Source organism: Desmodus rotundus, chromosome 6, assembly GCF_022682495.2.
Source record: "Desmodus rotundus isolate HL8 chromosome 6, HLdesRot8A.1, whole genome shotgun sequence".
In the NCBI taxonomy this organism is placed as follows: domain Eukaryota; kingdom Metazoa; phylum Chordata; class Mammalia; order Chiroptera; family Phyllostomidae; genus Desmodus; species Desmodus rotundus.
In genome coordinates, this window is record NC_071392.1 from 133,813,002 (window position 1) to 133,839,990 (window position 26,989).

Below are 26,989 nucleotides of genomic sequence, written 5' to 3' on the forward strand. Positions count from 1 at the left end.
ACTATTGCACTTTTTCCATGGCAGGATGGATAGAGATGGGACATTGAAAACCCAGGGGACAACTTCTATTTCCACTCAAATAAATTTTGCCATAACACAATCTCTGGTGCATGGCCCTTGGAATGCTTTCTTTGCCATTCCATGGAAGAGCCTAATTTCCACCAGCAACAACCTGACCCCTCCGAGTGAGCATGTGAGTACAGGGCCAGCAGCATTGATAAAAAGTATCAAGAGGAAGCTTAGAAAACGTATTTAAGAGTAAGAAATAAATAGTAAGAGGCTAGATGTGGGGTTCTTACCTCTGATGACTCTATCTTCCAAAGGGATATTCATTTTGCCTTTTGAAGAAGGGATGCCAGCTCGTGTCTATTGAGATCTAATGCTACCAGGCATGATTCCAAGTATATCACACTTAATCTTCTCAACAAGACTGAGAGGAGGACACTGTTACTATTTTATAGTTGAGAAATCTAAGGCACAGCAAGGGTAAGTAATATGTTTGAGACCACACAGCTTGTGAGAGGAAGTGGTAGTATACCATGATAAGGGCACTTGAGCCAAAATTCTCAACATCTGTGTTCTACATTTCCCTAGGACACAATAGCAAATGTTTGTTGGGGAAGAAAGGGTGTTTGGTGTGGTGGTCACCATCCAGGTGCTCCAGAAATGAATGAAGCCAACATTTCTACAAAGATATATCATGGATAACTGCAGATGACAAGAAGTGGAATGTTCTATACCAGGTGACCTGTCACCTTGTAAACATAAACACATAGCTGTCAAATTAAATGGTATTTATTATGTAAAATCCTTTGGTTTCAACCTGCCTGTGAGTTGTGAGAGCAAGCCTAGTGCGTCCCTTTGTCTTCAATCCTTGCTTGAAAGTACTTGTTGAACCCTGATGAGAAGTGCATCCGAGTGGCAAACAACTATGAAATTCACCAAATGATTTTTGAGGAGAATCTCAATGTTCAAAGATTGTTCATGTGTGGCATCAGTACCTGCAGTGATGCAGGTCTGCTGCTTATGCACCCAGGAATCCAGGGCTGCAGAGAAGTCACTCCCAGGCATAACCAAGTCATCAGCCAGTCCTGTACGGAGAAAATAGTACAAGGATTTGGTACCACAAGTCTATTGCCTCTGAGTATTACTCTTCTGAGACCTCATGAAGGTACTTCATTGGAAATCAGAGGCATGCAAGAGCTATAAGTCAGTGAGCTAACCTCATTTAAGAAGTAAGGCTCTAACTAGAGCCATTCAATTATTGTTACTCTACTTTTCGGCTATTATTTAGCTTTCATGTAACTTGTGAGACCCACACATTAGTTGTTGGTTTAAATGATATGAAATCAAATAATGGAATTTATGTTTTAATTTTATTTATTGGACTTTTCACCCAATTCTTATTGTTTTAAATTAGTTATTGGAAATACCTTTAGAAAAAGGCTCTTAGTAACTTCATGCCCTCCTGTATTGGTCGGGGTTACAGAACCAGTTAAAATAAAGATATATATACATCTATGTCTATAGGTATATCTATCTATATCTATATATCTGGTAAGAAAGAGAGAAACAGATATTGGTTTTAAGGAATTGGCTTATGCAGCTGTGGTGGCTTGAAAGTCCAAATTCAATAGGAAAAGCTGAACATTTATGCAGGACCTGATGTTGCAGTTTTGAATCCAAAGGTAATTTAGAGGCAAAATTCCTTCTTCTTCTGGAGACCTCAGTCTCTTCTTTTAAGGTCCTCTGCTGATTGGATGAGGCCCACTCACATTTTGGAAGGCAATTCGCACTACTCAAAGTCTACTGGTTTAAATGTTAATCTCATGTTTCAAAAAAAACAATAGCTTTACAGCAACACCTAGATTGGTGATTGACCAAACAATTGGGCACCATGGCTGAGCTGATTTGACACATAAAATTAACCATCACACTTCCCTCCAAGAATAGCATCCTACCTTCCCACTTCTTGGTGACTTCAGACCTCCCCTTCTCCCTCACCTTGTTTATCCGTCTTTATCTCTATTATTTTTCTCTAGAGTTGCACTGTAGCACTAGATGCATATATCCTCTAAAATTTAAGTTTTCATTTATTAAAATTAAATGAAATTAAAAATTCAATTCCTGGTTGCATTAGCCACATTCAATTACTCAATAGCCTCATGTGGGTAGTGGCCACCATGTTGGACAACAGAGACTAGGACACTTTCATCATTGCTGAAAGTCACATTGGACAGAGTTGTTTTAGAAATTTCTTCACTGTGGCCTTGCGTTCACTATCTAGGCCTCTCTCCTCATATATTGACTCTTAATCTCAGAGTTCCAGGTTTGCAGCCTCTGTGATCATCTGTATAGTCACATAAATCCTCAATGAAAATGCCGTGGAAAGATATTTTGGTGCATTTGTATAATTGTTGCATAAAATGCCTGTGTATTGGTCAAGAAAAGTAATGCCATTTGCTGAAACAATTAATCCCACAATATTAGTAACTCAACACAAGGTAACTCAACACTGTCCTGTGCCCTTTTAGTAAACCACTCTTCTTTCAGACCCTCCCAATTCTCCATTGGATTTTCTGCATCAAGCTGAGCAACTAATGAAAAATGGAGAAGATCATGCATGATGCTTGGGGGTCAGGCCTGGAAGTGGCTAGTTTCACTTGTGTTCACATTTCATTGGCCAGATCAGGTTATACAGACCCACCTAACTTCCAGAAAGGATGAGAAATGTAGTCTCTCTGAGTGCAAGGAGGAAAATTACACAGTACATATTTTACACACCTAATACAAGGAAAATAATGAGTTTCAAGGCTACACTGAATGAGGATAAACTTTGGAATTAGAACAGGTCTGTTGCAAATTCTGACATTAATCCTGGAAGCATGCTGTTAGACCAGTTGCTTAGACTTGTGAGCCCTCAAAAGGCTGTCATGGGGTTTAAATGAGGCAATAAATGGTTACACCAGTGTAAATGCTCAGTGCCAGGCAGGGTTACATACACACACATACACATGACATAACACCCTTTCACCCACCTTCTATATTTGAGTTATCTCTACTTACAAACCATATTTTCTAATAGGATAGAATTATTTGTCTAATATTTCTGAATAGCAATTGCAAAATGAAATGCTTCCCCATGTTTGAATTGTGTTCCCAATTCATATCTGGAAGTCTCAACCCCTAGTACCTCAGAATGTAACCTCAGGTCTTCCAGTCAAAATGGAATCATAGGTAAACATGGCTCACCTCCACACACAACCACAGCAAAAATTACAACTAAACTATAAAAACAACTATTACCAAGATGGCGGTGACATAGGTGGGAGCGAAGTTCACTTCCCCTCGGCACCACTGAAACACCTAGCAGATCTGAGGAACAGAATGAACAACAAACGGTGTTCCAACATATATGAAGATCGGACACCAAAGACAGAGGACATTGAAAGATCTGACGGTGAGACAATAAAACCTGGAGTGCTGAAAAGACCAGAATTACACCATGTTACACCCATAAACGTCAGCTCAAGACCAGTGAGCACAGGAGAATAAGGAGACAGCACCACTGAATTCCATTGGCATTCTACCATAGAAGTTCATACCATAAACCCAGGGAGTCAGAGCAGATCAATTTAAGAAGCAGAGGCTAACAAAAAGAGTCTCACAAACAATGGGAAGACGAAGAAACAATCCCCAAATGAAAGGAAAGGAGGAAGCCTCAGAAAGAATGCTAACTGAAAAAGAGGCAATTCAACTATCAGATACTGAGTTCAAAGCAGTGGTGATCAGGAAGCTCACTGAGCTCACAGAGAACTACCAGAAACTACAGGGAAACTACAATGATCTCACTGCAAACTATATCATCATGAAAAAGGAAAAAAGAAACTATCAACAAGGGCCAAGAGGAAATGAAGAATACAATTTCTGAACTGAAGAACACAGTAGAAGGAATGAAAAGCAGACTTGATGAAGCAGAGGATCGGATCAGCGAGCTGGAGGACAAAGTAGAAAAAAACACCCAGAAATAGCAAGAAAAGGAAAAGAGGCTCAGAAAGAATGAAGAGGGATTAAGGGAAATGCAGGACAACATGAAACATAACAATATCCGTATAATAGGAATACCAGAAACAGAAGAAGAAGAGAAAGGGATAGAAAACCTGTTTGAAAAAGTAATGATGGAAAATTTCCCTAATCTGATGAGAAAAAAAGTCACCCAAATACAGGAAACACAGAGAGTCCCAAGCAAGAGGAACCCAAAAAGGCCCACTGCAAGACACATCATAACTGAAATGGCAAAATTCCAAGACAAAGAGAGGATCTTAAAGGCAGCAAGGGAGAAACAGGAAGTAACATACAAGGGAGCCCCCTAAAGGTTAGGAACTGACTTCTCAATGGAAACGCTCCAAGCCAGAAGATTATGGCAAAAAATATTCCAAGTAATGAGAACCAGAGGCCTGCAACCAGGACTACTTTACCCAGCAAGGCTCTCAATCAAGATAGAAGGCCAAATAAAGAGTTTCCCAGACAAAAGAAGTCTAAAAGAATACACTTCCACCAAAGCAGCTCTGCAAGAGATGCTAAAGGCACTGCTTTAAGGAAAGGAAGGAAAACAGAAAGAAAGAGGAACACAGGTATGCAAAAATGGCAATGAATAACTACCTATCCATAATAACCTTAAACATAAATGGATTAAATGCTCCAATCAAAGACATAGAATAGCTGAATGGATAAGAAAACATTACCCACACATATGCTCCCTACAACAGACCCACCTCAGGACAAAAGACTTACACAGACTGAAAGTAAAGGGCTAGAAACAAATTTTCCAAGCAAACAGACAGGAAAAAAAAGCAGGGGTAGCAATACTCATATCAGACAAAATAGAATTCCAAAGAAGGGCCATAAAGAGAGACCCAGAAGGTCACTTCATAATACTCAAAGGAAGAATCCACAAGGAAGACATAAACATTGTAAATATAAATGCACCCAACATAGGAGCCCCCAAATACATAAAGAAAATCTTGGAGGACTTCAAGAAAGATATTGACAGCAACACAATTATAGTAGGGGACGTTAACACCCCACTGTCAAAAATGGACAGGTCTTCCAAACAAAATTTCAAGAAGGATATTGTGTCACTTAACAATACCCTAGATGAAATGGACTTAACTGATATATATAGAGCTTTCCATGCCAAAGAAGGAAAATACACATTCTTTTCAAGTGTCCAGGGAACATTTTCAGATAGACCACATGATAGGACAGAAAGCAAGCCTCAACAAATTCAAGAAACTTGAAATCATATCAAGCATTTTCTCAGACCACAAGGGACTGAAAATAGAAAGCGACCCCAAAGGAAAAAAACCAAAACACTCAAAATCATGGAGACTGAATAGCATGCTATTAAACAAAGAATGGGTCAAGAACGAGATTAGGGAAGAAATCAAAAACTTTCTGGAAACAAATGAAAATGAACTCACAACAATCCAAAACATATGGGACACAGCAAAGGCTGTCCTGAGAGGGACGTTCATAGCAATACAGGCCTACCTTCAAAAGATAGAAACATTTCAAACAAACAACCTAACCGTACGCCGAAAAGAACTCAAGCAACAACAACAAAGACAGCCCAGAGGAAGCACAAGGAAGGAAATAACCAAGATCAGAGCAGAGTTAAATGGCAAAGAGACTAAAAGCACAATTCTAAGGATCAATGAATCCAGGAGCTGGTTCTTAGAAAAGATAAACAAAATCGACAAGCCTTTAAGTAGGCTCATCAAGAAAAAAAGAGAGAGGATCCAAATAAACATAATTAGAAATGAAAGAGGAGAAATTACAACTGATACCACAGAAATACAAAGGACTGTAAGAAATTACTACGAAGAACTGTATGCCAAGAAATTTGAAAACCTAGGTGAAATGGACATATTTCTAGAAAAATATAATGTTCCAAAACTGAATGAAGAAGAAGCACCAAACCTGAACAGACCAATAACAGCAGATGAAATTGAAGCAGTCATCAGAAAACTCCCAACACACAAAAGCCCTGGACCAGATGGTTACACAGGAGAATTCTACAAAACATTTAAGAAAGAGCTAACCCCTATCCTTCACAGACTGTTCGAAAAAATCCAAACTGATGGAAAACTCCCAAACTCTTTTTATGAAGCCAGCATCATCCTAATCCCAAAACCAGATAAAGACACAACGAAGAAAGAAAACTTCAGGCCAATATCACTGATGAACATAGATGCTAAAATCTCAACTAAATATTGACAAACCCCATCCAGCAGTACATTAAAAAGATCGTACACCATGACCAGTGGGATTCATCCCAGGGATGCAAGGATGGTACAATATTTGCAAATCAATAGACATAATACATCACATCAACAACAGCAAAGACAAAAATCACATGATCATATCAATAGATGTGGAAAAAGCATTTGATAAGATACAGCACCCATTTCTGATAAAAACACTCAGCAAAGTGAGAATAAAGGGAGCATTCCTCAACATAATAAAGGCCATATAAGAGAGACCTACAGCCAACATCATACTCATTGGACAAAAACTTAGAGCTTTCCCACTAAGATCAGGAACAAGACAAGGATGCCCTCTCTCGCCACTCCTATTCAACATAGTACTGGAAGTCCAAGCCACAGCAATCAGACAAGAAAAAGAAATAAAAGGCATCCAAATTGGAAAGGAGGAAACAAAACTGTCACTGTTTGCAGATGACATGATAGTGGACATGGAAGATCCTATAGACTCCACCAAAAAACTACTCGACCTAATAAATGAATTTGGCAAAACAGCTGGATACAAAGTCAACACTCAGAAATCAAAGGCATTCCTATATACCAACAATGAAACTGCTGAAACAGAAATCAGGGGAAAAATCCCATTTGATATAGCAACAAGAAAAATAAAGTACCTCAGAATCAACCTAACCAAGGAGGTAAAAGACCTGTACTCAGAAAACTACACAACACTGAAGAAAGAAATCAAGGATGACACCAATAAATGGAAGCATGTACCATGCTCTTGGGTTGGAAGAATTCACATCATCAAAATGGCCATACTGCCCAAAGGGATTTATAGATTCAATGCAATCCCTATTAAAGTACCTATGACATATTTCACAGATATAGAACAAACATTTCAGAAATTTATATGGAACCATAAATGGACCTGAATAGCTGCAGCAATTTTGAGAAAGAAGAACAAAGCAGGAGGGATCACAATACCTGATATCAAACTGTATTACAAGGCCACTGTAATCAAAACAGCCTGGTACTGGCATAAAAACAGGCACATAGACCAATGGACAGAACAGAGAGCCCAGAAATAAACCCAAGTCTCTATGGTAAATTAATATTTGACAAAGGAGGCAGGAGGATAAAATGGAACAAAAACAGCCTCTTCAACAGATGGTGTTGGGAGATCTGGACAGCTATGTGCAAAAAAAATGAAACTCGATCACCAACTTATGCCATATACAAAAATAAATTCAAGATGGATAAAAGACTTAAATATAAGTCGTAACACCATAAAAGTCCTAGAGGAAAACACTGGCAGGAAAATCTCAGACATTCCACGCAGCAACATCCTCACAGACATGTCCCCTAAAGCAAGGGACATAAAGGAAAGAATAAACAAATGGGACCTCATCAAAATAAAAAGCTTCTTCATGGCTAAAGAAAACAGCACCAAATTACAAAGAGAGCCAACAGTATGGGAAAACATATTTGCCCATGAGAGCTCAGACAAGGGCCTGATCTCCAAAATATATAAAGAACTCACACTACTCTACCTCAGGAAGACAAACAGCCCAATTAAAAAATGGGCAAAGGACTTGAACAGACACTTCTCCAAGGAAGACATACAGAGGGTCCAGAGACATATGAAAAGATGCTCAGCATCACTAGCCATCAGAGAGATGCAAATTAAAACCACAATGAGGTACATCTCACACCAGTCAGAGTGGCCAACATAAACAAATCCACAAAGAAATGTTGGAGAGGATGCAGATAAAAGGGAACCCTAGTGCAGTGTTCGTGGGATGCAGACTGGTGAGGCCACTGTGGACAACAGTATGGAATTTCCTCAGAAAACTAAAAATGGAACTGCCCTTTGACCCAGCAATTCCGCTGCTGATATTATACCCTGAAACCCTGACACACCAATCCAAAAGAACCTGTGCACCCCAATGTTCACAGCAGCACAATTTACAATAGCCAAGTACTGGAAGCAACCTAAGTGCCCATCAGCAAACGAGTGGATCCAAAATCTATGGTATATTTACACAGTGGAATTCTATGCAGCAGAGAGAAAGAAGGAGCTTATACCCTTTGCAACAGCATGGATGGAACTGGAGAGCATTATGCTAAGTGAAATAAGCCAGGCGGTGAGGGACAAATACCATATGATCTCACCTTTAACTGGAACATAATAAATAGAAGAAAAAAGGAAACAAAATATAACCAGAGACATTGAAGTTAAGAACAATCTAACAATGGTCATGGGCAAGTGGGGGGGGGGACAGTGAGGACAGGGGATTACAGGAACTACTATAAAGGACACATGCACCAAATCAAGGGGGAGGGTGGTGGGGAGGGGGGTTCAGCTAGGTTTTGGTGGAGGGATGTGGAGAAAAGGCACCCAACTGTAATTGAATAACAATAAAAAATTAAAATTATTTAAAGACAAACAAAAAAATACTATTTCCCAGAATCACCATATAATTGAGCTACATGGGAGTCCAACCACCAAGGAATTAAAGAAGTCACATTCATCCAAATGGGTAGGAGGGATGATGACATGGAGATGCATGAAGACTTGTGGAGATGCAGAGATGCGGAATGGTGACCCCCCACACGTGTGTGGTGGATAAAAATTGGGATCAGGAGGCATACCTCAGGAGCAAGGGATCCCAAACCCATACCAGACCACTCAGCCAAGTGCTCTAGTTCCAGGAAGATAAGTCTTGATAATTTGTGGCTATAAAAACCAATGGGAGTTGGGGTGGCAGAAGAAACTGCGTGATTCTCAGGAGTGTCCTCTTAAAGGGCCTGCAGTGGACTTAGAACTTATACAGACTCACTTCCTCTGGGCTCCAGCACCAGGGCAGCAGCTGGAAGGACACCAGTGGCAAATAGGGAGAAACTGAAGTGTCTGGCATCAGGGTGAGTGCCAGGGTACAGCTTCCTCATAGACAAAACTCCAGATACCAGGCAGCAACATTGTCCTCTTTCTCAGCTCTCCCCCACAGAGAGCCATAGAACCACAGAGTATGTACAGCATATCTGAGACTCCATCAACCTGGTTGACATGGGTTGCCCCACCCTGGTGACTACCTAAGGCTAAGCCCCATTCAACTTTTTGGTGTTCTTTTCTACAATAGGCCACACTTTTAAGATAGGAAGTCGAAACAGCTTTACATGGTACATAGAAACAAACACAGGGATGCTGCCAAAATGAGGAGACAGAGAAATATGGCCCCAATGAAAGAACAGAAAAAAACTCCAGAAAAAGAAATAAACAAAATGGAGATAAGCAGTCTATCAGATGTAGAGTTGAAAACACTGGTTATTGAGATGCTCAAGGAACTCATTTGGTACTTCAACAGCATAAAAAAGACCCAGGCAGAAATAAAGGTTACAACTAAGTGAAATAAAGAAAAATTTACAAGGAACCAACAGTGGAAATAGACATACAAGTCCAGGAAGCACAGAGAGAGTCTCAAACAAAATGGACCCAAAGAGGACCACACCAAGACACATCATAATTAAAGTGCCAAAGGTTAAAGATAAAGGGAGAATCTTAAAAGCAGCAAAGGAGTTCCCACTAGACTGTCAGCTGATTTCTCAAAAGAAACTTTGCAGGCTAGAAGGGACTGGTAAGAAGTATTCAAAGTGATATATAACTAGACCTTCAACCTAGATTACTCTATCCAGCAAGTTATCATTTAGAGTTGAAGGGCACATAAAGTGCCTCCCAGACAAGGTAAAGCTAAATGAGTACATCATCATCAAATCATTATTACATGAATTGTTAAAGGGACTTATTTAAGAAAAAGGAGATCAAAACTATGAACATTAAAATGGTAATAAATTCACAACTATCATCAATTGAATCTAAAAAACAAACTAAGCAAACAAGCAGAATGGGAACAAAATCATAGATATTGAGACCATTTGGAGGGATATCAGTTGGGAGGGGGAAGAAGTGGAATGGGGAAAAAGTACAGGGATTAAGAAGTACAAATTGGTAGGTACAGAATAGGCAGGGGATGCTAAGAACAGTATAGGAAATGGAATAGCCAAAGAACTCATATGCACGACCCATGTACATAAACTAAGGGGAGTGATTGCGAGAAGGAATGGGGTGTACTGGGTGGAAGGGGACAAAGGAGTAAACTTGAGAAAACTATAATAGCATAATCAATCAAATATATTTTTAAAAAGAATGTGATCTTATTTGAAATAGGATTACTGCGGATGTAATTAGTTAAGATGAGGGCATACTGGAGGAAGATGGGGCTCTAATCCAACATGGCTGGTGTCCTTATGTATAGAGAAATTTGGAGACACATACACACACTGGGGAACCTCATGTGAAGATGAAGGCAGAGAACTGGGTGATACACCTACAAGCCAAAGTTTGTAGACTAAAGTCAACAACCAAACCACCAAACCACCAAACCACCAAACCACCAAAAAGTAGGGGATATGCATGGAAGAGATTCTTCCTCACAGTGCTCAGAAGGAACCAGTCTTGCCAACAACTTGATCTCAAGATGTCTGGCCTCCAGAACTATGAACTGTAATTTCTGTTGTATATATACCCAGTTTGTGGTACCATATTATGACAACTCTAGCAAACTAATATAATATTCAAGCTGTTATTGACTAAAATATATAGGCTTTAATTTAAAAATTGCATGGTATTTATATTTAAACTGTAAAATTATAATTTTGAAATATTTCCAAAACCAATTTTTCACTCATTGGCTCATCTGTTTTTGAGCAGTTTTGTGTGGTCTACCCTAAAGATCCTTATGACTACAGGGCTTTCCTTGCTGTTTGTTTAATGGGACTATTGGGTCCAATCTTTTGAACTAGACTAATGAATATTAAATAGATTACCAGCTGTGTGACCTTGTCTAGTCCTGTACTTGCCCTGAATCTTTTTCCTCTTTAGAAAAGAGTATGAGGCTAGATTCTTTCTAACTTCCAGCTGAGACATTCTGTGGCTTATAGGAACCCTTGCCAATCTAGGCAGACTTGATGTCCTGAAGTCCAGGTAAGCTCAAAGCAGAACTACTTATAGAAATCAGCTCTGCTAATATACCAGGATTTAAGAACAATATTTAAAAAACCTATTTGCCAATGATACCTCAGACAAGGGCCTGATCTCCAAAATATATAAAGAACTCACACAACTCCACTCCAGGAAGACAAACAACCCAATTAAAAAATGGGCAAAGGACATGAACAGACACTTCGCCAAGAAAGACATACAAAGGGCCCAGAGACATATGAAAAGCTGCTCAGCATCACTAGCCATCAGAGAGATGCAAATTAAAACCACAATGAGGTACCATCTCACACCAGTCAGAGTGGCCAACATAAACAAATCCATAAACAAATGTTGGAGAGGATGTGGAGAAAAGGGAACCCTAGTGCACTGTTGGTGGGCATGCAGACTGGTGAGGCCACTGTGGAAAACAGTATGGAATTTCCTCAGAAAACTAAAAATGGAACTGCACTTTGACCCAGCAATTCCGCTGCTGGGATTATACCCTAAGAATCCTGAAACACCAATCCAAAAGAACCTATGCACTCCAATGTTCATAGCAGCACAATTTACAATAGCCAAGTACTGGAAGCAACCTAAGTGCCCATCAGCAAATGAGTGGATCAAAATACTCTGGTACATTTACACAATGGAATTCTATTCAGCAGCGAGAAAGAAGGAGCTCATACCCTTTGTGACAACATGGATAGAACTGGAGAGCATTATGCTAAGTGAAATAAGCCAGGCGGTGAGGGACAAATACCATGTGATCTCACCTTTAACTGGAACATGATCAACGAAAGAAAAAAGCAAACAAAATATAACCAGAGACACTGAAGTTAGGAACAATCTAACAATAGCCAGAGGGGAGTGGGAGAGGGGTTTTCAGGAACTACTATAAAGGACACATGGACAAAATCAAGGGGGAGGAGGGAGGTGGGTTTGGCTGGGGTGGGGTGGAGGGGTGGGGAGAAAATGCAGACAACTGTAATTGAACAACAATAAATAAATAAATAAATAAATAAATAAATAAATAAAATAAAAAGAGTGTCCCACCAAATTAAATATTCCAAGTGAAGAACTCTGAAGTTTTGAAAGTCTGTTACTATTTAGAATGCATAATTTTAACATAAATATTTTAGAAGTATTTGTTCAGTTTGCTATGTGTTATTGTTAATACAGGGGGTCCTGCATCTAGATTTGTTATATGTCATTAAAAAATCAACCATACAATTCCCTAGAATTGAAATTATAATTATTTTGAGTGATCTGTTTACTATTTAATGGTATTTAATTTTAGATGCTCCTAAAATGGCCTAATAAAAATCTGGGATGCTAAATGATTGCCTCATCTATTTTGTGTATTTTCTGAAAGTAATTAGTTATGTTAATTTTTGGAAGCTAAGGTGGGAGTGAAGACAGAACTGGGACTTGTGGACTGGGTTGGAGTTAAGGGGTGGGGTGAGTGGAAAGACACACACTTCTCTGCCTGTGTTTGAAGCTCCTCACAGTGGAGGACTGAGCATGGAGTGGGAAATAAGGGGATGGGCTGAGGAAGGAGTTAGAAAACTAAATCCCCCTGCCACTTTCCAGGTTTTTACGAGGGCACATTGGTCAAGGTAGGAGAGACATTTTACTTAAAATTTGGCATCTTGATTTATAATTTTAAATATATTGACAGATGTTATGAGGACCATTCATACTATTGCCCTGAACCTGGCAAATGTGAAGGAAAGACAGAGTAACATCATAATTTTGTGTTGTCAACCTATGAGTGGTCCATCTGGCTTGCTAATGATTGATTTACTAGTTTAGGTCATACCTTATATATAAGTAAGTGAAATTAATGACTGAGAAAAGAAATGTAAAAAAATGAAGAATAACAGGCTAAGGAAACTATAGTTTCTTTTTTCTGCCCTGTGGATTTTGGAATATGGTTATCTTTCTTCAAGAAATTTTTCTGGCAAGTTGATGATGATGATAAAAACTGATGCTTTGTTATGCGTTGGGCCCTGTTCTAAAAGCATACATTAACAAATCTAATCATTTTCACAGCGGCATAGGTGGGTCCTGCAGGAACATCTTCATCATTCTACATATGAGGAACCATAGGCTTCAAGAGGGTGGCTTGCATGTGGGTAGTCGCACAACCAGCTGAGCAGTGGAAGGGGAAATTTGAGTCCAGGCAGCCTACATTCAGAATCCCCACTAAAGGATTCTATGGGGCTTTTGTCCACCAAGAATGTCTGCACAAACAAAATGTGTGGCTTGCAAGCAACTTAGCAACTTTTCCCTTTAATGTAACCTACAGAATTAAACACATCCTTAGGGTCAGCACGATTTTCAGGTCATGGATTGTTCTACTGTCAGGGCTGAGCACACACAACTGCTTAGTATTTATTTTGGGGGTTTTTTTGTGTGTGATATTTTGTTTTGCTTTTAAATATAAGCTTAGCACAGAACCTGGTACTCCACAAACCCTGGGAAGAACGGAGGGAAAGGTGACAAGAGGGAAGGAGAGAACTCATATTGTTAGATTAATGCAATTTGATGCCAAAGACAAAAATAATCACTTGAATTGCTCCAGCCCAGTCCGCATCCTCTAGGGTGGACTTCTGACTGTGCCCTCAGAGAAATGGTCCTAATGGAGGAGGTCTAAAGCAGGGGTGTTCAACCTGCAGCCTAGGATGGCTGAGAATGCAGCCCCCCAAAAATCATAAATTTACTTAAAACTTTATAAGATGGTTTTGTGATTATGAGTCACAATGTATTTAATATGTGGCCCAAGACAACTCTTCTTCCAGTGTGGCACAGAGATGCCAAAAGGTTGGACACCCCTGGTAGAGCCTCTCTCATTAATAATGTGAACATTTAGGGGAAAGGAAGACGACTGTCTGGTGAGAGAGACCTGGGTAACCTGCCCACACAGCCACCGCCTCAACACCAGTGCGCTACCTCCGCCCGCCGCTTCTGAGGAGGCCAGCACTCACTCCCCCTGCACCGCGCCTCTGACCCCCGCCCCTCCACTGCGCCCCGCCTCTCCTAGTCCCTCCCCCTTGCTCGGCTTTGGGGCGCGGCTTACTCGCGGTGCATGGTGGGGCCTTCGCCTTGGTCAAGCCAGGCCCCCAACAGCCCCGAGGCGGTGGGAAGCGGAAAAACGGTTACGGCATGCGCCCGGCTTCCGCACCGTCTTCGCCCTCGGCTAGCCCGGACTTCTACGAGAGGCTGGGCCGCCTCCAACACGGGCTGCGGGACAGGTAGGGCCTATCGGAGCGGGGGCGGGGACTCGGCCTGCTCCGAGGGTCAGCTGGTGTCCTACCCCTGGTTCCTTTGCCGTCTCCAGCCCGTGGTTCCCCTGGGCCCGGGTCTGCCCGCGAAGCCCCCATGATCTAGGTGGGGCCTGGAGGACAAAGTTTACCGGAGATACCCCACTTACGGGAGGTCTCCCGCTGGGGGATGCCGCCTCGTCACTGAATTTGCCCAGAAGTGAGAGTGGGAGTTTTCCTGCCTGTCATTCTCAGTCAAACCTTGTGGATTTCTCTAATGCCCATTTACACGTCCTCTCCCCAGTCTCTCTTAAAATTGTCATCCCACCCTGACAGCTGCACTGCATCATTGATGACAGGTCCAGGAACTCACGCGCGCCAGCTCCTCTGTGTGTGTGTGTGTGTGTGTGTGTGTGTGTGTGTGTGTGTGTGTGAGTGAGAGAGAGAGAGAGAGAGAGAGAGAGAAAGAGAGAAAGAGAAAGAGAAAGAGAGAAATGTATGCCCTGTTTAAATACAGAAGGCTTTGGGGGCCAGATTTCCAGCACAAGGATGAAATTTCCAGCGAGAGAAGTCCAGCTTCCAGAGGGTTCATTATACCTTGATTAATAACTTGATTAAGACATGAAAGATGAGAACCACTGAAAAGATCTAAGAGCATATAAAGGGAGAAAATTATAAATTTACTATAAATAACCACCTAAAAGATAAGTTGTTGGAACTATTTATTTAGCTGCTAAATTAATTGAAATTAGAAATCTCATTAGTTGACAAGAAAGGAAATAGATTTTTGGATCTATTGATAAAATGTTAAATGAATGTTAAAAGTCATTTTAGTAAAGAGGTGAGCCGTGAGTGTGACAATTCTAAAATGACAATTACATGTATAGTAAAGGCAGAAGCAAGTGGTTTTTTGAAAGAAATTATATCCACCTCACACTAGCTTTAATTTTTGTCAAATATTTATAGAACATCTACATAGGCTGTCTTAATTGTCTTAATCATATTTTACCTCTAAATCTTTTTCTACATCTATTTTCTTTCTGACATGCCACTACTCACCCACCCCAGTGATCTCCTCACCTCCAACTTCTAAAAAATCACTTTCTGAAGTTCATCCCTATGCCAAGTATTGACAACCCATTTCCTAACTTACGTGACCTTGGATTCTTACAGCACTCTATCAGGGGTGTCAAACTCATTTTCACTGGGGGCCACATCAGCCTCAGGGTTGCCTTCAAAGGGCCGAAATAATTTTAGGACTGTATAAATGTAACTACTCCTTAACTGTTAAGGAGTTGAAATTACATTTAGCCCTTTGAAGACAAGCATGAGGCTGATGTGCCCCCCAGTGAAAATGAGTTTGCCACCCCTGGTCTAGATAATGCCTTAAGTGACTTGCTCCCTCCCTAGACTGAGAATTCCAGGAGAACAGGATCCATATATAGCTGGATCTCTTAACTACTGATAGAGTACCTTGACATGAGGAGGGGCTTGATAAATGTTTGTTGAATGAATGGAAGGAATCCCAAAGTCAACTAGCTGGTGTCCAGGAGTTATGGATATCTTATATAGAACCCAGTAGCCACACACTGACCTTTTTCCAGTCAGCCAGGAAAAGTGGGTAGCGTCATATTTCAAAGATAGTATTAAGTGTCTGCAAATATCTGACAATTGAGAACAAGACTCTACATTAGTATGCTTACTTTTTGACTCTGTTCTGGTAAAAGAATGGCTAAGTTACCGCAGGCCTTTAGTTATTTGTTTCTCGTAGCCCAAGTTCTAATTTCAAAATGTTACTGGTTCAGATTGCATTCTTTTTAAACTAAGTTAATTTTGAATTAATCATTTTTGCCTTGTGAGCTAGAACACCTGGCTGTTTATAGTCCTTATATTGTATCTATGTAATTATTATTGCTTACTTTATGTTTAACACTTAATATTTTAACTATTAAACAAGACAAGGCTGTTAAAATTATATTGAGAATTTGAGTCAAATTGTATAACCTATTCATGGTTCTGAATTTAGAGGTTTGCTCTATTTTAAAGTCAGTATAGATCTGTTGCTGTGTGTATTCATTTTTTCATTTTAAAAGTCTATAACTAGCTCTAACACATAATAAATACACAGGCAAGTGACTTTGGATTCAGAGAAAACTGCAGTGGAAGTGTGGAAGCCTGGGTTCTAGTCCACAAACACTTGTGTGACCTTGAGTAAGTCTTTCAGCTTCTTTGAAATGTAGTTCTTCACCAAATATGAGGGGCCTTGACTAAAATGTAAAGTAAGGCTACAGATTTTTTTTTTTTGTCTACTAGAGTAATGTGTCTTGGAGTAAAAATGTTGAAAGGTGTAATTTTGAAAAGCAAACTGAATATCATTGCTTCATATTTGAGTGTTTGGATGTAGGCCCCTTCTTTTTTTTTTTTTTTTTTTTTTTAATTAATCCCAGTGACCAGAAGGATCACTGTCTCTTAAAACTCAAGAGTAATTTTAAAGCCTACTGTCCTGGGTAGTCACAGCTGCTTTATCAGAAATTTCCTCGAGTGGGAGATAAAAAAAGAAGAAAAAAACTTGCTCTTTCTTGACCCTCTTTGAGGTGGTGGGTCATTGCAGTATTAGCTGGTCTAATAACTAAGCTTTTCACTTGCAACTGGTTTGTTTCTAGCTCAAATTGTCTTAGCTGTAGTCACACACAGGTGTAATTCTATATTCTGAAATTTCTCCTTTTTGTATACAGTATTTTCTCCGCATTGTGGTAAAAGTCCATCACGAATCTGAAAGTCTAGTGAAGTGACTTGTTACACTGTGCATTGTGCTGCAAGCATGGTGGAAACATTTAAGTGGAATTGACTTACAATTATATAAAAACATTTCTTTAAAAGGTCCATTAACCAGACCCAGGTTTTTCAGGAGCAGACTTCCACCCATATAAGCCAGATCCCCTTTGCATCTGAGAGCTGGCTTTCCCTTTCCACCAAAGATTGTGTCTCCCTGTTGAGCTGAAACAGGAAGATGTTTTGCAGGAATAAAGCGGACCAAAAAGGAGAAAACAGCTGTCTCTCTGGAGAGGGACCTGGCCCCAGAGCTGCCTCACAGCTGTGCTGTATAAAGTAAACTGTTTTGCACTGAATAAAGTTTCCTTCTCACCACCCCAAACTAGGGTTACCTGTTGGCATTTAATCTGTGCCAGTGACCATTAACTGATGTTATCTACTGAAAGCTGAGTAGAAATAAAGTTTAATGTCATTATTAAAAAGAACCTGCTGCTTGGGAGCCAGTGGATTCCCAGACTGTGGTCCTTTTACACTAGAAGTCAGGTGAATATTTTACTTTATGTTGAAGTGAGTTCAAGTTTACAGAAAGTTACAAGTGTAGGACAAAGACATGTAATATTCCCCTTACCCAGGTTACTCAGCTCTTAACATTTTATTACCTTTTCTTTTTCTCTGTCTGTCTACCTATTTATCTGAAATTATTAGTCATGGGGATGTAAAGTACAGGATAGAGAATATAATCAATGATATTCTAATAACTATGTATGGTGTCCAATGGGTATGAGATTTATCAGAATGATCACTTAGAAGGTTATATAATGTCTACTCATTGTGGTGTACACCTGAAACTAATATAATATTGTATATCAACAATAATTGACAAAATAAAAAGTGATTAAAAATTATTAGTCTTTTCTGAATCATTTGAGAATTACAGATATGATGCCCTATTACCCCCAAGTACTTTAATGTGTATATCTCCAAAACAAGGATGCTGTCTTATTGATCCCATATAGCTCTCCCAGTCAGGAAATCAACATTGATATACCAGTCCACAGACCCCAATCAAATTTCACCAACTGTCCATTTCACCAATTGTCCTAATGCCTGTCTTTTTTCTTTTCTGGTGTAGGATCCCATCTGTGAATCCACATTCAATGTGGTTGCCATGCCTGTTCAGTCTCTCCTAGTCTCTCTGTCCTTTCCTGTCTTTCATGTTCCTGACAGTTTCATAGAGTGCAACTTTCATTCCCGAGGGTGATCCTCAAACTGGGTCCACCTGATGTTTCCTCATGACCACACTCTGGCCATACTTTCTTGGCAGGAATACCACAGAAATGAAGCATGACACCACAAGGTCATAGATGCATTTAAGGGTCCTTTTGTCCTCATAACTTTTTTAAAAATTTTATTTATTTATTTTTATTCAGTTACAATTGTCTGCATTTTCTCCCCTTCCCTCCACTCCACCCCAGCCAGTCCCACCTCCCTCCTCCATCTCTACCCTCCCCCTTGATTTTGTCCTTGTGTCCTTTATAGTAGCTCCTATAGACCCCTCTCCCCCCTATCCCCTCTCCACTCCCTTGTGGCTATTGTTACAATATTCTTAATTTCAATGTCTCTGGTTATATTTTGTTTGCTTTTTTCTTTTGTTGATTATGTTCCAGTTAAAGGTGAGATCATTTGGTATTTGTCCCTCACCACCTGGCTTATTTCACTTAGCATAATGCTCTCCAGTTCCATCCATGCCATTGCAAAGGGTATAAGCTCCTTCTTTCTCTCTGCTGAGTAGAATTCCATTGTGTAAATGTACCATAATTTTTGGATCCACTCATTTGCTGATGGGCACTTAGGTTGCTTCCAGTACTTGGCTATTGTAAATTGTGCTGCTATGAACATTGGGGTGCATAGGTTCTTTTAGATGGGTGTTTCAGCATTCTTAGTGTATAATCCCAGCAGTGGAATTGCTGGGTCAAAGGGCAGTTCCATTTTTAGTTTTCTGAGGAAATTCCATATTGTTTTCCACAGTGGCCTCACCAGTCTGCATTCCCACCAACAGTGCACTAGGTTTCCCTTTTCTCCGCATCCTCTCCAACATTTGTTTGTGGATTTGTTTTTGTTGGCCACTCCAACTGGTGTGAGATGGTACCTCATTGTGGTTTTAAATTTGCATCTCTCTGATGGCTAGTGATGCTGAGCATCTTTTCATATGTCTCTGGGCCCTTTGTATGTCTTTCTTGGCGAAGTGTCTGTTCAAGTCCTTTGCCCATTTTTTAATTGGGTTGTTTGTCTTCCTGGAGTGGAGTCGTGTGAGTTCTTTATATATTTTGGAGATCAGGCCCTTGTCTGAGCTATCATGGGCAAATATGTTTTCCCATACTGTTGGCTCTCTTTGTAATTTGGTGCTGTTTTCTTTAGCCATGAAGAAGCTTTTTATTTTGATGAGGTCCCATTTGTTTATTCTTTCCTTTATGTCCCTTGCTTTAGGGGACATGTCTGTGAGGATGTTGCTGCGTGGAATGTCTGAGATTTTCCTGCCAGTGTTTTCCTCTAGGACTTTTATGGTGTTACAACTTATATTTAAGTCTTTTATCCATCTTGAATTTATTTTTGTATATGGTGTAAGTTGGTGATCGAGTTTCATTTTTTTTGCACATAGCTGTCCAGATCTCCCAACACCATCTGTTGAAGAGGCTGTTTTTGTTCCATTTTATCCTCCTGCCTCGTTTGTCAAATATTAATTTACCATAGAGACTTGGGTTTATTTCTGGGCTCTCTGTTCTGTTCCATTGGTCTGTGTGCCTGTTTTTATGCCAGTACCAGGCTGTTTTGATTACAGTGGCCTTGTAATACAGTTTGATATCAGGTATTGTGATCCCTCCTGCTTTGTTCTTCTTTCTCAAAATTGCTGCAGCTATTCAGGGTCATTTATGGTTCCATATAAATTTCTGAAATGTTTGTTCTATATCTGTGAAATATGTCATAGGTACTTTAATAGGGATTGCATTGAATCTATAAATCCCTTTGGGCAGTATGGCCATTTTGATGATGTGAATTCTTCCAACCCAAGAGCATGGTACATGCTTCCATTTATTGGTGTCATCCTTGATTTCTTTCTTCAGTGTTGTGTAGTTTTCTGAGTACAGGTCTTTTACCTCCTTGGTTAGGTTGATTCCGAGGTACTTTATTTTTCTTGTTGCTATATCAAATGGGATTTTTCCCCTGATTTCTGTTTCAGCAGTTTCATTGTTGGTATATAGGAATGCCTTTGATTTCTGAGTGTTGACTTTGTATCCAGCTGTTTTGCCAAATTCATTTATTAGGTCGAGTAGTTTTTTGGTGGAGTCTATAGGATCTTCCATGTACACTATCATGTCATCTGCAAACAGTGACAGTTTTGTTTCCTCCTTTCCAATTTGGATGCCTTTTATTTCTTTTTCTTGTCTGATTGCTGTGGCTTGGACTTCCAGTACTATGTTGAATAGGAATGGTGAGAGAGGGCATCCTTGTTTTGTTCCTGATCTTAGTGGGAAAGCTCTAGGTTTTTGTCCATTGAGTATGATGTTGGCTGTAGGTCTCTCATGTATGGCCTTTATTATGTTGAGCAATGCTCCCTCTATTCCCACTTTGTTGAGGGTTGTCCTCATAACTTAATGATAGATTACTTGCACTGTCCAGTCAAATTGTGCTAAACAAAGAAATTTATCCTGTAATGTAGTTAACAGAGTAAATCTGGGTCTTTTTTGTAAAGGAAAAAAAATATTTGAAGGAAAAGAGAAAGTAATAAAGAGCTCACAAATGGAAGGTGGTTTCAGTCCCTTTCCCTCAGGAGACCGACCTGAGCTCACCTTATGTTGGACACCTTGTCTTTGATTTATAGTATTTTTCTCTCAGACATTTCGTGAATTCTCTTTCAGCCTTTAGTTACTGTTATCTTAGATGAGCAATGTGACTTCAATTAGACAAGACTGAAGCTGGTACTTTGGTGGTGGTTAAGCAGAGTCCTCTGAGGGTAAATCTCCCCAGGGCTCTTTTGGGGATTGGGATGGCTTCCCATCCAGCAGTTTTACCTCCTTAGACCTTTGATTTTTGGCTGCAGCCCCCTCTTCTGCTGTCAGTTTCCCCGCCTCTTGGGTGTACAGGGTAAGCATTCTCCTAGTTTATAGTGCTCACTTGAACATCAAGGCTAACTCTTTACTGGTAGTAGCTCCAGGGAATAGTAGTTATTAACAAATCATAGTGATGTTACAAAGTTATAAAAAGAAATTCCTCCAGCCCTGGCTGGTGTAGCTCAGTGGATTGAGTGCTGGCCTGTGGACCAAAGGGTAGCTGGTTTGATTCCCAGTCAGGGCACTGGCCTGGATTGCAGGCCAGGTCCCCAGTAGGGGGCATTCAAGAGGTAACCACACATTGATATTTTTCTCTCTCTCCCCTTCCATTCCCCTCTCTCTACAAATAAATAAATAAAATCTTAAAAAAAAAGAAGTTCCTCCAAATTTGTGTTAAGGGCCCTGGTCTTCATTAAATGTCTGTGAGATCAGGTTTACTTTTCAGAGTCCTATTTCTGACTCAGCCAGTTGGCTCTGCCTAAGCTTGACTTGTTGGCAGCAGAGCAAGCCACCAGTCTTTAGTCCAAGGTGGATTTTGTGGAAGCATCATGTCCAGTCCTGATGGAACCTCCATTGCTTAAGTGCCACCATCTCAGAGAAGTCTGGCCATATTTTATTTTACATATTTATCTGTTTATTGTCTGTCCTTCCCCCTAGAATGTCAGCTGCCTGATGACAGGGTTCTTGGTTGTCTTGTTCACCATATTAGTCTCTAGGCCTAGAACCCTGTTGGCTCTTCATAGCATGCAAGACATACTTGCTGAATGAATGAACCCGGTTCCCATCTTTTTGTTAAGGCATTTTCCCATTTACTTTGAGAATCTTGTTCTTTTTGTTTTTGTATTGGTGTCCTCTTTGCTTTTTAGATATCCCTGGTGACTGCTAAGTATTTTTGTGTCTTGAGGTTCAAACGCAGCTAGTATTTTCTGCTTCTTAGGCCAGAGAAGCATTCTTACAAAAGTGTGATTTTAAAAGAGATCATATTCTAAATTTGACAGCCTATTACTTATCAGTGTAGTTATTCATAAAATATTTTCTTTCTGTACTATAGTGAAAAGAAGAGACTGGACCTGGAAAAGAAACTTTATGAATATAGTCAGTCTGATATATGCAGGTAAGATATGCCAGTGGTAACAGTTTTTAAGCCACTTTGCATATGATAATAAAAATTTAACCCTAATATGTTGTAAATACCATAGTTGTAGTACTTTTAGCATTTTTTTACTCTTGATGTGTAATAGTTTCAAGTAAACACTGAAATGTAATGACTATCAAATGTAAGAATAAATCTGATTAAAATTAGTTTAAGGAAAATTTTTTTTTCATTATTTGGTATTTGTATTATTTCAGGAATCTTTTTCTTAAATAGCTTAAGAATAAGACATGTTATAGTCTGTTATCTTTTTGGTCACAAGTTAAACCCATTAAGTCTCTATACTGATTAAGGCATAATTATACTGTAGCTGACCTTTCAACAAACTGTTATAGGTAGGGTTACATAGTGTTTCATTTGTTCATGGATATATGACAATGAATGTTAAAATTATCATGGACAGCAGATAATATACATGTTATTTCATTTTATTTACTCTAATATTAAGAGCAAACTTTTAATATTTTTAATTCTATTTTATGGAAACCGAACTTCATCCTTAAGCCAAATGTATGGTGTTACCTCCAGTGTTATTTATATGAAAAATTTCTGGCTATGATTGTACTAAAGTTGTGATTTATCCATATCATAATGTGAGTGAAAAATGAAAATGTCTTATACAGAAGGGAGAGAAGCTAAGAATACTTTAAAATCTAATCACCCATTAGGTCCATTTATTTCCTGATTTTCAAAATTATTCTTTGGTTTTAAGATTTAGTATACTTCCAAAGGTACCAGTCAGGGAGGATAGCCATAAGTCTCTGGGCTCTAGAGGAGACAAGAAGAGTCAATAGGATGATGGAAGTGTTGTGGATGCTATGGCCTCAGAAGTGGGCTCAAGTCTTAGAGGATCCATGGCAGTTGCTATTTTTCTAGCCCACAGCTAAAGGGGCAGAATACAGAGTATGGAATTTTTCTGTAGCCTTTTCTTGGACCACTTCCTGACATAATGATGGTGAGAGCAGAATGGAAACCTTTATCAAGCTATCAGTTTTCTGAGTTTGTTCCCGCTATCAGCCTCTTTTTTTCCTATTAGACAGAGGGTATGATTTGTTAAAAATATGCTTTCTTTGACTGCCTGTAAGATAAAATCCAAACTGTCTAACATGGCTGTCTTCAACCTGGTTATCTCAGAAGGCAGAGTCTGAGACCAGGGTTTGTATGTAGGTGGTAGGGTTTCTTTTTTATTTTTTCTGTAGGTTAAAAAACCTACAGTAGTAGGTTGTTTTAGGAAGTAGGCACATAAAACTAGAAAGCAGGTCTGGGAAGAATGAAGTAGGAGCTGGTCATTGCTATGGGTACTTGGGACTTGACACCTCTGGACCTTCAGAGGAGCAGTGTAGACTGCTTCTCTGTTCCTTACAAGTGTCCACTCATGGAAAGGAAGAGGCAGCTGTTTACCCTTGGTTTCTTTCTTTTTTAAAAAAAATTATTTTATTGTTGTTCAATGACAGTTGTCTGCATTTTCTCCACACCCCTCACCCCTATCCCAGCCAAACCCACATCCCTCCATTGCTTTCACCCTCCCCCTTGGTTTTGTCCATGTGTCCTTTATAGTAGTTCCTGAAAACCCTTCTCCCCACTGTCCCCTCCCCCCTTCCCTCTGGCTATTGTTAGATTGTTCTTAACTTCAATGTCTCTGGTTATATTTTGTTTGCTTTTTCCTTCTGTTGATTATGTTCCAGTTAAAGGTGAGATCATGTGGTATTTGTCCCTTACCACCTGGCTTATTTCACTTAGCATAATGCTCTCCAGTTCCATCCATGCTATTGTAAAGGGTAGGAGGAGCTCCTTCTTTCTCTCTGCTGTGTAGAATTCCATTGTGTAAATGTACCATAGTTTTTTGATCCACTCATTTGCTGATGGGCACTTAGGTTGCTTCCAGTACTTGGCTATTGTAAATTGTGCTGCTATGAACATTGGGGTTACCTCTTGGTTTCTGACTCCATTGATCAGGGCTATTGCAGGAGGTGTTAACTCCTTCTCATATCCAGGTTTTCTATGTTGCAAATTCAGAAAAGCAGCCTTGGGAAAGCAAGATAGGAGATGTGGCTGAGGCAGGTGCTACCGGGTTGCTGCAGCAGTGACTGGTAGAAGAAAAGCTGGGTCAGGAGGATATGAGGAGGGCATGAGAAGTATCTGGTACAAGGGCTTACCAGACTTGCCATTATCTGCCCCTGTTTAATTTTCATCATCACCATCTTTAGCAACCTCCTCCTAAAATTTTACATAGACTAAAACTTCAGTTTGGAAGCATGATAGGATCTTTTGTAGTATAGTGTAAGCAGACAGGTTTTGTTGCCAAGTTCCTTGATTTAGTCCCACCATCTCTTAGCCATATGACCTTGGGACTATTAAGTCAACATTCTGTCCCCATTTTTTCATCTGTCAAATGGGGGTAATGATAGTTATGAGAACTTAATAGAGTCTTAAAGCAAAGTAAGAGTTGATAAATTTATTATTTATTATTATTTTTGTCAATATCAATGTTATCCTTATGTATTGCCTTTGAGCTTTCCATCATGCTACTTCCACTGCCTGAATGTTTTCCCCTCACCTCTTTACTCTTGCATTCCCCAATTTTGGGTTAATTTGTACCCAACCTTCATGTCTCAGGTGAAAAATAATTTCTACTGGGAAGGTATCCATGACCCCTTCAACTAGGTCAGGTTGCCTAGTCTTGTCAGAGTCCCTTGCAGTTTCCCGCAAGGGACTGTGTTTTACTTATCTTGTTTTTTTTGTTTTCCCTGTTGACCTAGCTGAGTGGCTTTCATGTTCAGAGCACTGAATTTATGAATGATTGCGTGGATGGATGACTTACTTATGTGGTCGGCTTTGAAGGTTAATGTAGGGAGGGGCAGGAATGAAACTAGACTTTGGATGGAGAAGGCATGGTTACTATTATACCTACTCCAGGTGCAGACTGGCTACCACCAGCAGCTTTACCGAGTGCCTGTGTGTGAAAGACGGTATATTAGGTTCTACCCCATTCCTGTCACTTATGTTGAAAATAGCAGACGTGGGTATCAGTAAAACCAGTCTTAAGTTTTTTGTACATAGAAAACTGGAGACAGCCAACTAAGATCAAAGCATGGAATTATTAGCACAATAAAGAAATTTTTTAAAATTATTGGCGTAGGTGTAGAAGTTTAAAATCTGTTGGAGAATAATTTTACTACCTTCAGCATCTTTGCAAATCTGTTTTTGAGGATGAACATTTTTGTGGTTTTCAACTTATTTTTGATTGATACAAGAATACTGAATAATTTATTGAACCAACAATAGAAATGCTATAGGTATTTTTATAACTTAGGTACTTATGAAAAACAGACACCTAGAATTAGCAGTGTTGGTTCAATGAGAAGAGTAGGCTGCACATCTTGAGTCTTTTGATACTACATTTTGGTATAGAATCCCTGAAGGTTTTTGTCTTTTTTTTACAATTTGAGTAGTTACTGTCTATGTGTTGTTTTAAAATATTTTAATAATATAGTATGCTGTTGCAATTTCTAACAAAATTTTAAAATTATACCTAAATGAGAGTTTTTCATTTTAAATTTCAAATTTGCTTTATGTTTATGGATTGTGACTTATAGTTTGATTTCCTTTATAAGAGCAGGTAGTTTTGAGATTGTCATTTAAAAAGAATGCTAATGGGCTTTTCCTCTGAACATGGCCACATAGACACTACTCTTAGAATCACATTTAATTTTGAGAAAGAAATCCCTATAAGTCTTTACTGTTTGAATGTTATAATGTGGTCTTGTATATATTTCTCAGGAGAGTTATGCCTAGATGTGATACCTCAGTGATGTTGCATTAATTTCCTCTCTCTAAAAATGCATATACATTCTGTCCTTTAGGTTTTAGTGTTTGGGTAAAATATATTAGAATACATTGTCTCACTAATAATTTTGTTAAAGAAAATTCTTCTTCTAAATTAATAAATGTTAAACTTAGTGCTCAATATTGCAAGAAATATTTAATTACAGTGGAGCAGTTCATTATTTAGTCCTCAGAAATGGACTAGAAGAAAAATATTTCTTTCCTAGTTTCACTTTGTGTATTTCACAAGGTTGTGATAAATAAATGTGTGTGTGATGTTTTTTCCACCAAAAAGAGAATGCAATAAACATCTTCAATTTAAAAAAAAAAGTTATCCTTCTTAAGTTGTCAAAATCTGACTTCATTGTTTAAGAATCTGCTTTTATTTTTCTAGAGTTAAGCTGAAGTATGTAAAGCTAAAGAAATACCTCAAGGAAATATGTGAGTCAGAAAAGAAGGCTCATACTCGAAACAAAGAATATTTAAAGCAGTTGGAGTGTATCCAAGCTCATGTTGGACACTTTACCACAAATACAGAGAAGCTTCAAGAACTGAAGGTG

General features: G+C 39.3%; 1 protein-coding gene across 5 annotated transcripts in view; it reads left to right on the top strand.

Moving 5' to 3' along the window:
- Positions 1–14,381: 14,381 nt before the first annotated feature.
- Positions 14,382–26,989, top strand: part of KIZ (kizuna centrosomal protein) — a 164,543-nt gene continuing 151,935 nt past the window's right edge. For 4 of the 5 annotated variants that reach the window (XM_024559485.4, XM_024559484.4, XM_024559483.4 and 1 more), the window contains exons 1-3: positions 14,382–14,561; positions 22,503–22,565; positions 26,824–26,986. In XM_024559485.4, the coding sequence (XP_024415253.2) occupies positions 14,473–14,561; positions 22,503–22,565; positions 26,824–26,986 (315 nt within the window). In that variant the 5' untranslated portion in view covers positions 14,382–14,472. Of the gene's footprint in view, positions 14,562–22,502; positions 22,566–26,823; positions 26,987–26,989 lie in introns of those variants that run through there. The other variant, XM_045194730.3, reaches the window with a different exon arrangement.